The sequence below is a fragment of the Mya arenaria genome, chromosome 8 (assembly GCF_026914265.1).
Source record: "Mya arenaria isolate MELC-2E11 chromosome 8, ASM2691426v1".
NCBI lineage: Eukaryota > Metazoa > Mollusca > Bivalvia > Myida > Myidae > Mya > Mya arenaria.
In genome coordinates this window covers 26,313,574-26,329,537 of record NC_069129.1, presented here as the reverse complement: position 1 = coordinate 26,329,537, position 15,964 = coordinate 26,313,574, and the positions used below count along the sequence as shown (strand labels likewise).

Genomic DNA, 15,964 nt, shown 5'->3' with positions numbered 1-15,964 from the left:
ATAACCAGCCAAATCGCTCTAGGCACTCCAGAGTTATGGCCCCCTGAATTTGTCAAAATTGGGCGGGCGGGCGGCTCCACAATGTTGTCCGCTCTCTAACTTGAACATTTCTCATCCTATTTCCACCAAACTTCATGAAAGTGTTTGTTGGTGAAATATCTAGATCAAGTTCGATAACCAGCCAAATCGCTTTAGGCACTCCAGAGTTATGGCCCCCTGAATTTGTCAAAATTGGCCATTTTAGCTTTGTCCGCTCTCTAACTTGATCATTTCTCATCCAATTTCCACCAAACGTCATGAAAGTGTTTGTTGGTGAAATATCTCGGTCAAGTTCAATAACCAGCCAAATCGCTTTAGGCACTCCAGAGTTATGGCCCCCTGAATTTGTCAAAATTGTCCATTTTAGCTTTGTCAGCTCTCTAACTTGAACATTTCTCATCCAATTTCCACCAAACTTCATTAAAGTGTTTGTTGGTGAAATATCTAGGTCAAGTTCGATAACCAGCCTAATAGCTTTAGGCACTCCAGAGTTATGGCCCCCTGAATTTATCAAAATTGGCCATTTTAGCTTTGTCTACTCTCAAACTTGAACAGTTTTTATCCGAATTTCATAGACATTTTAGCACCTTTTGACTCGAAACCCTCGAATTAAAATAATTTTTTCTACTGTTAATGCCATATTGTGCCAAATCATTTGCTTCTTGAAAAGCTTGCTTCTCAAAGGGCCAATGTGACAGTAAGTTGTATTAGAATCCAAGAAATTATTGATGGGCGTATTTTGTGAGTGTCACTCTTGTTCCAAAATGTAAAAATAAAAGTTGATTTAAAAAAATTGGGTCCCCGTATGTTTTTTTACAGAAAAGTTGATGTATTATCAAAGAAAACAATCTTATTATGTCTAACTTTAAAGCAATTAACTGGCATTCCTAAATATAGTTAAAAAATGGGCATTTTTTCAATGAAAAAAGCTTTGAGCCTCTTCCCAAAATGGTAAAAAAGACACTGCCAATCTCTTGAACTATTGCTCGTGAGGGTATCGTAATCAGATCACTATACCAAGACAGGTGTCGAGAAATGGAATTGACGATAAACATGACAATAAACAGTGTGGCCTTATTCTGGGTCAATGTTATTTTCAAGGGTCAGTTAAACTAATAATATACATTTCAAAATCAATTTATTACTGTATAAGATGTTTTGGATACTAGATCATGATATTTCTTTTGGTGATACTACCGTTAATCACTTTATTTGTTTTTGATAATATTAAATCATTTCATGAGATATATTGCATTATACACATGTAAATTTAAAAAATCTTACTTAAATGTATTGTATTTTAACAGTAATGAAATTTAAATGATAATAATATATACATCAGCTAACATAACTATTGATTATACTAAATTAGAATATTTGATTTTGTTGATACTTAATTGCGCTATTTGATTTATGATAATATCGAATCATTTCATGAGGTTTTGCATGATACAAATGTAAATTTAAAAAAGGTTTTAACAATTACAGATATCAATGATTTAATATAAACAAACACACATACTTACTATATATTTACACTATTTCTGTTTTTTTTCTTGTTTATCTAAAAATGTATTTTGAAAGTAATATTAGTAAAATCTAGATTAGCATACAGATTATTATGAATTGAATTAAACATAGTTAAAATATGATTACCACATTCAAGTTGTTACAGTTACAATATGTAATATTACTGGTTTGCATCTGATGTTCTGTCTCTCTCAAGGTTTTCCTACCATCACTTCATTAAACCTTTTACAACTATTGTTGACTTTCTGACTGTCTCTCTACTGGAGTTTCATCACCAGAATGTCCTTTTGTATTCCACCCACAATCAGTCTGCCAGTGTGGGTGCTGTACCAAACTGCCTGTGGATAGTTGATGCCCTCTCCATTCCTGACCAGTGTGGCCAGCTTCTTCCTGCCTTCCTGGTCAACCTGCACCACTGTGTTGGTGATGCATGAACTCACAAACACATGTCCACCCTCACTCACTTGTACACCATATGGCCCTACAATGTCTGGATCCTGCAGTGTGGCTAGAATGCTGCCATTGTTGTCAATTGTAATGATCTTGTCATTGTAAAAGTTACAGATGTATATCCTCTTGCCATCTTGGTTTATAGCAAATTGAGCCACCGTCTGCCATCTTGATGTGTCTTCATACATTTTCTTGACTTGCTTGCCGTCTGTGGTGTAGAGGTACAGGGCTGTATAGGAGCCCACATACAGCTGGTTCCCATGGTGCCTGATGGACTTGCAGTCATGATCAACTGAGAACTTCCTGGTCATCTTGATGGTGCCAGCTGTCACAGTGAGAAAGTGGACCTCATGCCTGACAGGATTAACACATTTTACTGTTACAGCCACCTGATTACCAGTCACATGACAGATGTCCAGGGGCTTTTGAGGGACATCATATTGGGCTATTACCTTATACTCCCTGTTCAATATTTTCAGTCTGTTATTTCTGTTATCTACAAGAATAATCTCTCCTGATGGAAGTTCTGTAATACCCAATATATCACATGTATCTGTATCTTGCTTGATTTTCACATTGAAAGTTGATTTGTTTTTAACTGTGTAAACCCTTGATATATCATGCAATGGCCTGATCTGCTCAGAAGACTTCATGTCAGACATTTGATGGCCTGTCAGTGTTTCCTGATTACACTGGAGCTTGCCTAATGAATGCATATCAGACAGCAGTTGTGTAACTCTGGTATCAGGCTTGAAAGTGGCGGTCAATTCAGGTTTTGTGGACATCTCCTGGAGCAGGCTGTTGGCTTTTGCCATCTTCTCTTCACACTTCCTGAAGCCAATGTAGGAGCTTGACTCATCGTCCTTGCCCTGGGATTGGATGGTGTCCATCAAGGCCTTGAGCTGGTCATGTATGAGTGTGCAGGAGTCAATGTCCTTCTGAAGTGTGACATCCAGGTCAGACAGGACGCTGTCCATCTGTTTGACTGTCCTCTTCTCCAGCTCATCCAGCAGCTGGTTCAGTGACTTCCTCAGGTCCGTGATCTTTGTCAGCATGGATTTGCCAGAGGTCTTCAAGGAGCCTTGGTTCTTCTTTTTGACCTCTCTGACCTGGTTTAGACTTGTTGTTACCTTAGCAACCTTGCATGGAAGCTGCTTGAAATTGGCCATCTTGTATACACCCTTAGCTAGGTCTGAGATCAAGCTAATGCTTCTGCACATCCTGTTAAAAGGAGGTCAGAATAGTGAATGAGTGACTGGATTAAATTATTATAAAATCTTAAATAGTTTTATGTGCTAGTTTATGTAAGTTTTCCTAATATTAATTAAACGTTCATGCAGTATCATGCATTCGCAAATTACCTGTACAATTCTTTAAACATGAACAAAATAAGTCATTTTAAAAAAAAGTGAAGAAAACTATAACAGTATTACTTTAATAAAACAAATATTTTAAATGTGCAAATTAAAATGATACAATTTTAGTCCATTGATCGGTTGTGTTTTATCACTTCTCTCTTAACCTTTGGTCTGAGGTCTGGATATGGATTATGCAAGCAACTTGAATTGATACAATCCTACAAATAGACTAACATAATGTTCTCTATTTATTGCATTGGAGTTTATTTTCAGTGTGAAATTTTACTGTCTCCTATGTGTAATTGCCATTATATGGCCTTGATGCTTTCAGACTTAAATCAGGTTTTCTCCACTGTTCTTTTGTTATTTATTATAGCATATCATATTTCACCAAGATATTTGGGACAAGACAACTTGAGCTTAGAAATATGACCTACATCCTGTAATATGTATGAATTTAAATCATTCATATAGGCAGGAGCTCTAGTTTGCACTCAAATCATAAGAAAAATCAGCAGTGAGTGATTAACTTACTCATCTTTAGATATCTTGATGTTAATAAAATAGCCGCTTTTTAAAGACGTGATAATAATTACTTACCTGTGATTCAAGGACACACAGAGGTGGCAGCACATCTCAGCATGGTCCTCACACAGAAGTTTAATGATCTCTTGAGGGTGAAGGTCACATGAAATGAGGGCGTCGCCCTGCCCCAGCCACTTGTCCACATCCTTTTGGCCCAACACAGTGTGCTGTTTGTGGATTTTGGAGTGAAAAGTCAGGCATTTGTCACAGTAGTATTTTGAGCAGTCCCTACAGAAATGCTTGGCCTCAGTATTAAGCTTGTCTTCTTGACATGGAGAGCAGACAAAGTCATGGATCAAATCAGATGCCATTGACATCGAGTCTTTCAAGGACTTTGTGTGCTTTGAAACCATTTTTAATCAGTAAGTTTAAGTATTCCGTGCAAAATGTATGTTAAATGTCACAATTTCAAGCAAGATTTAAATATTTATATCAAGATCTAAAATCGTGTTATCCTCTTGATTTCTGTAAACATATCCTATAGTGCTTTGCGTGATCATTTCTCAACAAGGAAGTTTAATGATACACTAGTGGAAAAAGAAACTAAGCGTGATACGAAATCAGTCTTATATAAACCAAAGGACACATGTGGTTAAGTTTGTGCATTTGATATTTCAATGCAAATCTTAAGGAGACGAAGAAAAAGTTCAAAATGTATTTATTGTCATTATAAGGTGTCTCATCTTGGGCTTATAAAGAAGCAGTCATTTATCTGTATCAAAGTCAATTACTTCATTTGGCTAGTACCGTATACTTTGTAAATTGATATTTTTTAAACAAATTTTAATTGTAGGAATACGTTTCAGATTTAAGTATTAGGTACGGTAGTGACCAAGATTTATACAACAAATGCTTACAGCTCTTCTCCTCTAATACATGTCCCTTCCCTAAATTTGCCACGAATTGGACGTGGAAAATGGGTGGCAGTTGGTGGAGTATTGGAACGGGTGGCACTTGGTGTAAAACGATGAAAAACAGAATAAAATGGGACTTTGATCTAATTTTTCACCATTTTCCACCAAATGCCACCCCAACGTGGCAGTTGGTGGAGTATTGGAACATTTTCCACCAAATGCCACGTGGCAAATTTTTTCACCAAATGCCACCCCAACGTGGCACTTGGTGGAGTATTGGAACGTTTTCCACCAAATGCCACGTGGCAAATTTTTTCACCAAATGCCACCCCAACGTGGCAGTTGGTGGAGTATTGGAACGTTTTCCACCAAATGCCACGTGGCAGTTGGTGGCAATTTTTTCACCAAATGCCACCCCAACGTGGCAGTTGGTGGAGTCAGTTTCTTTGATCTTTTTTTCACCAAATGCCATGCCAATGTGGCACTTGGTGGAAATTACGTGGCACTTGGTGGAAATAAAATCATGGGATTTATGAAGTATGCACACAACAACCTAAGAACAACAAAAAACACAATTCTTTGCAGTCATTTAGTTTCATATGTACACAAAATTACAAAGGATCACAGTTGATGGTGAAGAGCTGTCTGCATTTCTACATTTGGAGAAATCCTGAAAACAGTTTTAGTATTATTTATTTTGGAGGTTTCATTTTAGCTATAGATCATTATTCAAAATATATTTTAAAATTAGATGCATAAATAAAATGAAAACATTAAAAACATACTCTTTAAATAAGTTTCTTCAGCTTTGGGCCTAGCCAGATTAATACCAAGTATAACAACAAAATGATATACCATAACTAAATATAGAATTCAGCCTCATACATTGAATCATTGCAAATATGTTTTACAAGAGCACTCGTCTGTTGTATTAGCAATGACAATACAGGTAAAAAGTTAATTTAATTACCGGTTTTGGTATTTTAAATATTGAAATGTCAATAACCTGTTTCTTTTCTTTAGTGATGCAGTCATTCGGTTGTTGTTTTCTGCAATTTTGGCTATACTTCTTCTGCTATAGAAGTCCTCTATTCATATTTCTTTCTGAAAAAAGCGATCATTTTAATAAATCTGTTCAATATAACAGGGTTTGCCTCACAGAAGAATGTTATTTGTTCTACAATTTGTTCTACAAATGTCTTTGGAAACATGTGTACACCAAGATTCACTTTAATATCTTTATTTTTTCAAAATCATGCAGCCAACAACATGAATAACACCAAGGCTTTGTCAATACCTCAACGATTTTTCTTAAAAACACACACACCCTTTAGATCATATACATCTTCTACATCTTTTCTTGACTGGCATTTAATATTGTTTATCTCACCCTTCATAGCACTTAGCACTTTTATATCATAAATAAGTATAAGCTAATAAAATATGATAAAACTATGAGGTCAGTCTTCATTTAAGTTATTGTAATATTCAAATATTTACCTAAAAGGTCTTAGAATCTTGTCCAAGTACATTGTCATCGTTATGGGGGGGGGGGGGGTCTGGAAAAAAAATGTGTATAACATTTCTTTATACATCTTCAACTTCATTGTACAAATTAAAGAAAAATTATAAACTTAGTACATTGCTTGACTGAGTATTTGTCAATTATTTTGGAATAAAGTGAAACATACTTGACAGTACATGCATAAAGCTTATCTCCTCAGTCAAACTTTAAACAAAGACAAAGAGCCTAATATGTGTAAAAATAAAATAAAATGATAAGTCATGATCTTTTTTGGTTGTTAATATGATAAAAAAAACAGTTACCTTCTAATCAATCCATTTTATTAAACAAAACTGCACAATTTTTTTTCTCACTATTCAAAGTTCCACAAAATTAATGCTAGTAACTGTCAGAAGATTCAAATATTTTGAGGAGATTTTCCAGCAGAGAGGTCATTCTGTGTTTAAATCAAACATTAATGGGATCCCTGTACCTTTGGGGAAATAGCAACAGAGCACATGTACACAGAAAACTTAGTTTAACTCATCATTATCATGATCATGATAATCATCATCACATTTTTGTTGTTGTTATCATCAACATCATCATCAATAACAACATGTTGTTGTTGTTGTCACCACCACCACAATCATCATGATCACTATCACCACCACCACATTCATCATAATCACCAATACCACCACAATCATATTCACCAACACCACAATGAACTACCAACAACACCACAATTGTCAAAATCAACCACCACCACCACCACCACAATCATCATAATCACCACCACCACAATCATCATAATTACCACCACCACCACCACCATCATAATCATCATCAATAGAACCACCAACATCATAATCATCATCAATAGAACCACCAACATCATAATCATCATCAATAGAACCACCAACATCGTAATCATCATCAATATAACCAGCAACATTACCAGTTAGTTTTAAATAGTAGCATATGTAATAATGCTAAAACAGCAGCATGAACAGCAACTGTCGTAAATGCTATTATTATTCCATGATGATAAGTAATGGTTCCATTTTACAGAACTCTTGAGATTTTCTAAGTCTTTTTTCACCAAATGCCACCCAAAAAATTAACTAAGTTCATTTTTTCACCAACTGCCATATGAAAAATTAACTAAGTCCAACTTTTTCACCAAGTGCCACATGAAAAAAATACTGAGTTCAATTTTACACCAACTGCCACCTCCAGTTGGGTGGAAATTTCATGGCAGTTGGTGGAATTCTTGATATTCCACCAAGTGCCACCCATTTTCCACCAAGTGCCACCCATTTGCCATGGATTTGGGTGGCATTTGGTGGAAAATTTAGGGAAGGGGTTTGATGAAAATTATTCAAGTTTTCAATTTGATTTGATTTAAGTCAAAGACGACTAAATTATATAGTTGAACAAGTAATTTTATGGTTTTCTCTAAATATAATAAAATCATGAACTTGAAAACAAATGCTCAAGCTTTCATGCCACCTGTGATTTTGATTTTGTGGATAATTTCATTTCTTGATTGAAGTTACTTAATAAAAGTAGAAAAGCACCCTTCCAAGAATAATAAAACTGACAAGAATATTGTAAATGTAAAAGTAATATTTTAAGTGTATTTTTTTCAACAATTTCGGTATCAAAGAGTAAATGAGTTATAATATAAGAGTTTTCACATGCATAACTGGGAAAGAATGGTGCCAAAACATGAGCGAGTCTCTTTAAAGCTACACTCTCATGGAACGTTTTGGCATCTTTTTTTGTCTTGGAACGAGCATATTTTTGCGAAAATCCATGGAAACCAGTTATACTGCTGACAAAAAATTAGATTGTAGATTTTAATATTTAAGTTCAAACAATGATGTTTTATGCATTTTTTTTGAACCGTTAATTACTAATGGTTTAAACCATAAAATAATAATTTTCAAATGGAAATATGAAAATCTACGATCTGATTTTTTGTCAGCAATCTTAAATCATTGGTTTGCAGAAATGTATGCAAAAATTTGCTCTTTCAAGACAAAAATTAAAAAAGTTGTAAAAATGCTCTGTAATGACTCAGTCACATAGCCCGGCCGATGAGGTTCCGATGAGCCAGCGATGCGATTTTCACCGAACACCGGCCGGACATCCGTGGCGTTTGTTGCTTAAAACCGAATCGGTGGCAGCTCGGTGAAATTTTAACTTCGGAGCTAAATTTCACCGGGCTCTCACCGAGCTCCCTCATCGCAGCCCCATCGTAACCACATCGGAAAACACGTCGGCCGGTGCACGGCCGAGTATCGGCCGATGTCCCGTGCATCTGAGACAACCAGAGGACGAGGTTTTTTTAACGGACACCGGCCGAGCTCCAACCGAGCTCCGGCCAATGTGGGACAGAGCCTTGGAAAGTATAGTACTGGTGGCTGACCGATGTAAGGGACACCGGCCGATGCTCGGCCGGAACTTGGCCGTAACCCGGCCGGATATCTCTGCTAGTATATATACTGTTCGATCCTGTCTGTGTACAGCATTCAGCAAGTTGTATCCACACGATTCACTCTTGACAGACTTTATAAACAGGATGCCAAAATTAGTCAAGGAAAGTGATGGAGATGAGAAGAATTGCGGCAAGAAGAGGCAGCAGCCAGCTAGCAGCAAGGAAAAGGGCCAGAAGAAGCAGAAGACGCTAGCAGTGAAGACCAGAAAATCTCCCCGAAAGAGGATACAAGAGGAAGAAGGCGGTGCCAGTGGTACGGAGGGAGAGCAATCAGAGATATCCGATGCTGAGTCCCGGGCGTCCCAGGCGTCAAAGTCGTCGCAGTCCAAGCCCACGTCCTCGTCCAAGTCCTCGTCCAACTCCAAGTCCAAGTCCTCGTCGGCGTCTGCGTCGCGGCGAGCCGTTGGTGTGCCGATAGAGGAGATCACCCAAGACCAGATGCAAAAGATAGCAGATTTCTACGAGGGACACCCTATGTACTACGATGTTGGGCATGAGAACTACAAAAACACGAAGTTGTAGGAATGGACTCTGGACAAGTTTAGCGAACAGATTGAGCTTTCTGGTGAGACCTTGTCAGCTTTTGAAATGTTTGAAATTATTTTTAAAGGGCTTGGTGTGGTTTGTTATGTAAAATGGCCTAAACTAACAAATTTTAATTTTACGATGTTTTACTTTAGAAAACATTGTATTAAATGTCTAAACATTGTATTAAATGTCTTAATGGATTTTGTCTGTGTGTTGCAGTCCAATCCATACAGAGGCATTTCACAAGTTGCCGTACCGAACACTTCAAGCTCAAGAACAGACCCAAAAGTAGCAAGAGTGGATCCGGGGCGGCCCCTCTTACGTCACTCCAGAAGTTCAAACTGAACACCTACGAGATTCTGGACGCCCATCACGTATCACGGACGCTGAAATCGACCTGTGAGAGGGTAAGCATCTGCAAGAAGATTTTCTAAGTTATCAAAGAATTGTCTTAATGTTTTTCTTTGCCAGTGAGTTGCTCACCCTTCTTTCTACTTGCCGCGATTTTACTATTGATGGTTTGAATGCTTCAGCTGACTGGTGAGGACGAGGATTCGGCGTCGGAGTTGGAGTATGCTGCAGCGTCTGAGTATGAGCCGGCCACGTCGCAGGGAGTAGGAGCTGCCAGCAAGAAGGACAAGGCTGCATCCGTCAGCAACATGTCCAGGACGCTGATCGCGTGTCTCAAGTCAAGTACCAAGGCCACTCAGGACGCAGCGGAAAAGGTAAATACTCGACAAAATGCCAAATAAACCATTTTCTGCTACTTCCACCCCAATACAAAATGCAAGTTTTTGTGTATTGAAGTGTAGATGTGTGAGTTGGCGGTAAATCCTAAAACACCAGCGGTTTAAGCCACTGCCCGTACCAAGGAGGTCCCCTATTTTCATTCTTATTTTCTTTGCAATGTACTGGTTAATTTTAAGTTTTACTTATGGGGGGTTAAGTTTCGACTGGGTTTTTAGTTTTCTGCGTATTTGTGGTTTCTGGGTACATTCTTTAAAAGCTGTATTTACAATTGTTATGTTTACAGGTGCGTGTAGCCCAGACAGCAGCTGCAGATCCGCTCTAGGCCGAGCGTGACGCCTGGGCTGAGTGGATGACAAGCGCGAACAACCAGGTGCCAGCACCTCGGTACAGAGAGTTTCAGCAGGGGACTTTCACCACCTTCATGAAATACGTCCCGCTCATGCCGGGGACTCAGCAGCACCCCCAACAGGAGCCTCCAAAACCCCCATCGCAGTTCGTACAGCCACCCATCCCGATGGTAGATCCTTATCACCACCAGCCGATGTATCTTCAGTCCGTATCCCAGAAACCACAGCAACAGTCGCAGCCGTTTATCCCCTTTGCTACGGCTCCAGTTCGGCAGCAGCAGCCGCCCGATCAGCAGTATGAACAGTTCCAGGTATGTTTTATTTTTCATTGTGATATTAAACAGTACATATTATAATAAAATTAATTTCCAATATTCAGATTTAATGCATGTCATAACCTTAATTAAATTATGATGATATGATCTCTTGGAAGCAAAACATGCAACAGAAGAGAGAAAATTGCAGTCTCGGTTTTATTGAGACTGTTCATTGGCAGCAATGAAATGTACTACACTGTCAACGCCCCCTAGCACCGGCTTAAGCGGTATTCAATCTTCAAATTCACCGAATTACATTTAATGATCCCGAAAGACCAGAAACTATATACAGTATAACTGCACTGAGGACGAAGGACGGGCGACCTTTTACGACCCGCCATACAAACACTTAAGTTTTCTTGCAAAACAGTCAATTGTTATGCCTCTGCTATGTTTCAGTCTCCCAGGGCAGACTCTGCACCACCTGTTACTTCTGCGACCTATGACCTCTCAGCCTTGCTGGCCTTGCAGTCTCCATTGACAGCCAGCCAAGGATCCAACATCGCTGAAGCTGCGTGGCAGCTTTCATCACCCGGCAACATCGGCCTCAACATGCAGTCACCTGCACAGAGGCCAAAATATAGCAGTCTTTCACAAGTGCTAGGTGCGACCAGCAGAGTGCTGGCTAGCACTGAACGTGATAACACAATCGGTGGTGACGACGACAACTCAGAACAGGAGCAGGAGTAGGAGTAGAGACAGGGCATGAAATTCTTCACAATCTGACAGATACCCACCTCAGCCAAGTAGCCCAAAGTTGTAGTGTATGTACTGACAGTGTGTTTTGAACAATATAGTAATAATGTGCCTCGTACAATCACAGTAACAGTTTGCCTCGTACAATCATAGTAACAGTGTGCCTCGTATAATTACAGTTACAGTGTGCCTCGTATAATTACAGTTATTAAAATCAATCACGATGAACATTATGTTGTTGTATTATTTACCCACAACTCATCATTTTCGTACTGGTGTACATTTATTTTGATATTTGGCCGACGTCACACCAAAAGGGACTTTCAGACAATACACACTAGTGTTGATCCTGATCAATGGCTACAACGTTAATCTTGAATTAAATAATACATTTATTGCATAGATTGGTCGATAATTGTCTAGTTTTGCTCTGACGAGTGTCAAAATGCGCAAGTCATCCAAATGTGTTGTTCCATGAGAAACACATGCATTCCAAGTTTCAAGTTTCTTTGACCAGTAATTCAAAAGTTATAGCCAATATTAAAGTTTGGTGACAAACAGACAACCAGACAGATCAAAAACAAAATGCCTCCCTGATCTACAAGCGGTGGCATAAAATATAAAGCCAATGTTTTAAGAATACCCAATAACAGTTTTAATTTTGCAAACAACATACTGAATAATGGACTGTAATATACGACAATGTACTAAGTCCTGAGAACTGTCTATGGTTGCATCCAGTACATGCATATTGTTACACAGAATACAGACGTTACTGTTGGTTTATTGCCACATCTTGCCATGGCACACTCCCGGCAGGACTGCAAAAGTAATTCTTGAGGTATGCGCGCAGTTCTTTGCCTGGTCCGGTCAATCTTGGTCCGTTCCCTGCTGCTTGCACATCTTCGAGCACGGCTTGGTCTCGCCATGCACCCGAGATGAACTGGCCCTGCTCATATTCCCGGTCGAGATCGGCATTCTGGATGTTGGGGTAACGAGTCCTCATGAGGTTGTGTAGGGTCATGCAGGCCATGACGGTCTTAGTAACTGTCGACGGTCTCATTCCCAGGGTTGTTAGAAGACATCTGAAGCGATTGGCAAGTATACCAAACGCATTTTCAACCACACGGCGTGCCCTGAAACACCGGTAATTGAAGATCCGCTCGTCCCGTGCCAGGTGACGATGAGGGTAGGGCTTTAACATGTATTGCCGAAGGGGGAAGGCGTCGTCTCCGACCATGTAGTAGGGTGTGTCCCGGTCGTCATTAGGCAGGGAATCCGGTTGGGGGAGTCCGATCGTTCCCTCACGAAGACCTGGCTCTAGCCGCGACCGGTTAAAGATGCCGGCATCGGAACACGACCCTGGTGACCCCACATCCACCCAGATGAACTTGTAGTTCGAGTCTACCACCGCAAGCATGACGATATAAAAGAAGCCTTTATAGTTGTAGTAGAGTGAGCCACTCTTGGGGGGCTTCTTGATTGCGACGTGCTTCCCATCGATCGCGCCACAACAGTGGGGGAAGATCCACCTGTCTCCGAATCCCTCGGCCACCGGGCGCCATTCATCTTCTGTCTGGGGAGTGGCCCACATCTCATCCTCGTATACGTCGTAGATGGCCTGACACACCTCGGGGATGAAAAGGGCGATGGTGTTGTGTGGGACACGAAACGCAAACGCAATATCGTGGTACCTGCTTCCGGTCGCCAAAAACCTCAAGGTGATTGCCAGCTTCAGCCCAGGGTCCAAGGGGGTTCGATGCCTGCAACAGAAGAGGATGAAATATGATTAAACCTTAGCAAGAATATAATGTTTGGAGGGAATTTTGTTTGCAAAATACGGATTAACTTACGTTGTACTCTTGGTAATGCGGGGGCCAACTCGGTTAAGCAACTCATAGTACATCTGTGGCTCCATGCGGAGGAAGGCTTTGAAGTCGGCAGCGTGCTCGGCCTCGAGTTCCTTCATGAGAGTCTCGTACTGGCCGAAAAGGGGTCTGCGTAGGATCCACTCTCGCACCCACCAGCGTCTTTCTCTTCTGCGGGCCCTCTGTCGCTCCCTCTCGGCGGCTTCTAGTATTGCCGCCAGGACCAGGTTGTACTGGAACCTTGCTTGAGCCAGTTCGTGTTCGAGCAGTGCCATTCGAAGTCTCCTCGGTGCAGCCATAGTGATGAACTGACATGTCAGGTAGGAAGAACGGAATAGCTCGGCACCCAAGTCTGTGTTACATCGGACGAGCATCGGCCGGTCATTGTTCAAAGCCCGTTAACAACCCGGCCGGCGATCGCACGGTGTCCTGTTACCTGCTCGGGTACCGGCCGTATTCCTTCCGATGTCCGGCCGACCTCCGGCTGGTAGTTGCTGCCACATCGGCAGAAAAAAACTCCCATTTTGAGACAGACTCCGTACGGTCACCGGCCGGTGTTCGGTCGGTCGCCTGAAGATGTCCGGACGGAGTCCGTTCACGTCACCGAGCTCTGCTTCCGATGAGGAGAGCTCGGTGGCACCAAAAAAATCCACCGAGCTCTACCGATGCCGGACATCGGCCGGGCTATGTGACTGGGCCATTAGAGTGCATCTTTAAAGCATCCAATCCCTGATTTGGATTTTAATATTGTCAAGAAGGACATTGAAAAATATAGATGTGAGAGAGCAGTATTGAACACTTTATCAATATGATCACTATGACTTGACAAAATCAGAGAGTGCAAGTTTCTTTGTTAGCTTGTCAATATCTTCTGCTATAAACTATAACAATTAGCAATGATTTAAGTACTTACAATGTGTAAACTGCGACCATGTATATTCATGTAAATACATGTATATCCTTTTACTACTTGTATACAGTATGATTTAAGACTTAAAGGTCAAACTTTCCCTTGGATCTTAAATTCGTAATTAAGCTGAGCCACGAATTCCAGGAAAATTCATATCCCACGAATATTTATGATTTCACAGTATTAGAAGGATGTCTGAGTACAAATGGATAAAAAATATGGAGTCAAATTATTGCGTATTTGGTGGTGAAATTTTGTTGTACTTGGATATACTGATATAGAAATATTAAATTATTCTCAGCAGTAACGACTCTTAACGAGCATTATTTCAGATGAGCTTGAGTCTCCTTGTCTTCAGTAACAGTGTCTTTGATTTCAAGAATGGACACATTTCTCGGAATCCATGCGAAATATAGTTAATGTCAACCCCTGCCAACTGTTACACCTAAAATGGTTCTAGGGTCCAATTTTTTGGTGAAAACAGTTTCAAAAAATAAATGAAAAAACATAGGAATATTCCACTAATGACCAAAAAAGTAAACATTTTGGGATTGAAGATGGTACCAAACTTTAGCACTAAATTGGTCAGAAAAAAATAGCATATCTGCATAATAATCCTGAACCATTAAGTTTTGGCAACATTTAACTGTTAGAAGGTGTTATTGTGTGATCGTTTAAACAAATTAGGTAAAATCTGAATGAAGAATTGTGAGGGTGTATCAGGGAAGCCCTTCCTATTTGTCGTTATGATTTTCGATATTCTTCTGGGTTTTTATAGGTATCAAAATGTCCGTCTGTCCGTCCATCCATCCTTGGACATCAGGACAAGTGTACTTTTCTCCATAACTCACATATCTACTGTATTGCGGAGAAGTGCCATGCAAATGAAACTTTTATTTGTGTATGATAGTTTATAGTTATTGCCCTTTGATTATTGTACTTATTTTTTACAGGAAGTTGTTCTGTGAAGGGTCACATCCAATCATTGTTCTAATTCTAACTGACTTGCAGTTATTCATGCCAGGCATTCACACAGACTCCTAAGGCTGACTGTCATGTTAGTCTAAAAAGAAGGCATTGTTATTTTTTTAAATTCAAGATAAATATCCTTAAAGTGTCTTGTTATGCTTTACAGGTGGATGTGTTGCGGAAGGTGTATGAGATATTTACATCCCTCTCAGTTGATCCTGGGGTGAAAAAGTCTGCCGTGGACCAATTCGCCATTATACTGCAAGGTTGGTATTGACAATAGCAATTGTCACATTTATCTGACAAACAAAGTAATGATCTTTTTATTAATTTTCATGAATAAGGCGAAAAATGAAGAAATTTGACTATAACTCATCTATACCGTAAAATCCGGTAAGTTTGAGTTACATACCTTGTTTCTTTCTTGTTTATCAAAGGCACAAAATATCTTCAGATGTGTTGTTTATCTCATTATATGTACCCAAAATGATTTTAATCAACATTTTGGAGACAAACAATGATTCAGACGCCTGTGCTCATTGTTAGTTCGACTATTCGAAGAATAGTTTGGCTATACTACTCGCCCCAGCGTCGGCGTCGACGTCTGGTTAAAGTTTTAGGGCAAGTTGGGATTTTCACTTATAAGTCCAATACCCTACATTCAATTGACTTAATACTTCACGCAGTTGTTCAGGGCCATCACATGATGAGGTTAGATAACTCCATATCATTCTTTACACAAATTATGGCCCC

The 15,964-nt window shown here is 39.8% G+C and overlaps 3 protein-coding genes and 1 long non-coding RNA gene across 6 annotated transcripts in view; 2 read left to right on the top strand and 2 right to left on the bottom strand.

Annotated features, from left to right (window-relative positions):
• The window catches only part of LOC128242170 (rotatin-like), a 152,640-nt gene that overhangs the window by 22,544 nt on the left and 114,132 nt on the right, over positions 1-15,964 (top strand). The gene's annotated exons all lie outside the window — the stretch shown is intronic.
• The window catches only part of LOC128242180 (rotatin-like), an 86,742-nt gene that overhangs the window by 3,934 nt on the left and 66,844 nt on the right, over positions 1-15,964 (top strand). For 2 of the 3 annotated variants that reach the window (XM_052959255.1, XM_052959256.1), the window contains exon 5: positions 15,378-15,477. In XM_052959255.1, coding sequence (XP_052815215.1) covers positions 15,378-15,477 — 100 coding nt within the window. Of the gene's footprint in view, positions 1-8,909; positions 9,392-9,573; positions 9,762-9,887; positions 10,080-10,387; positions 10,763-11,167; positions 11,678-15,377; positions 15,478-15,964 lie in introns of those variants that run through there. The other variant, XM_052959253.1, reaches the window with a different exon arrangement.
• LOC128242172 (uncharacterized) lies at positions 1,178-4,471 on the bottom strand. Its single transcript, XM_052959243.1, has 2 exons — positions 3,978-4,471; positions 1,178-3,240 (listed from the first exon to the last, which is right to left on the bottom strand). Exons 1-2 carry the CDS (start codon positions 4,313-4,315, stop codon positions 1,827-1,829), a joined length of 1,752 nt encoding a protein of 583 aa, XP_052815203.1. The 5' UTR covers positions 4,316-4,471; the 3' UTR covers positions 1,178-1,826.
• Positions 5,391-6,113, bottom strand: LOC128242185 (uncharacterized). Its single transcript, XR_008262555.1, has 2 exons — positions 5,823-6,113; positions 5,391-5,486 (listed from the first exon to the last, which is right to left on the bottom strand). It is a non-coding gene; the product is annotated as an uncharacterized LOC128242185 (long non-coding RNA).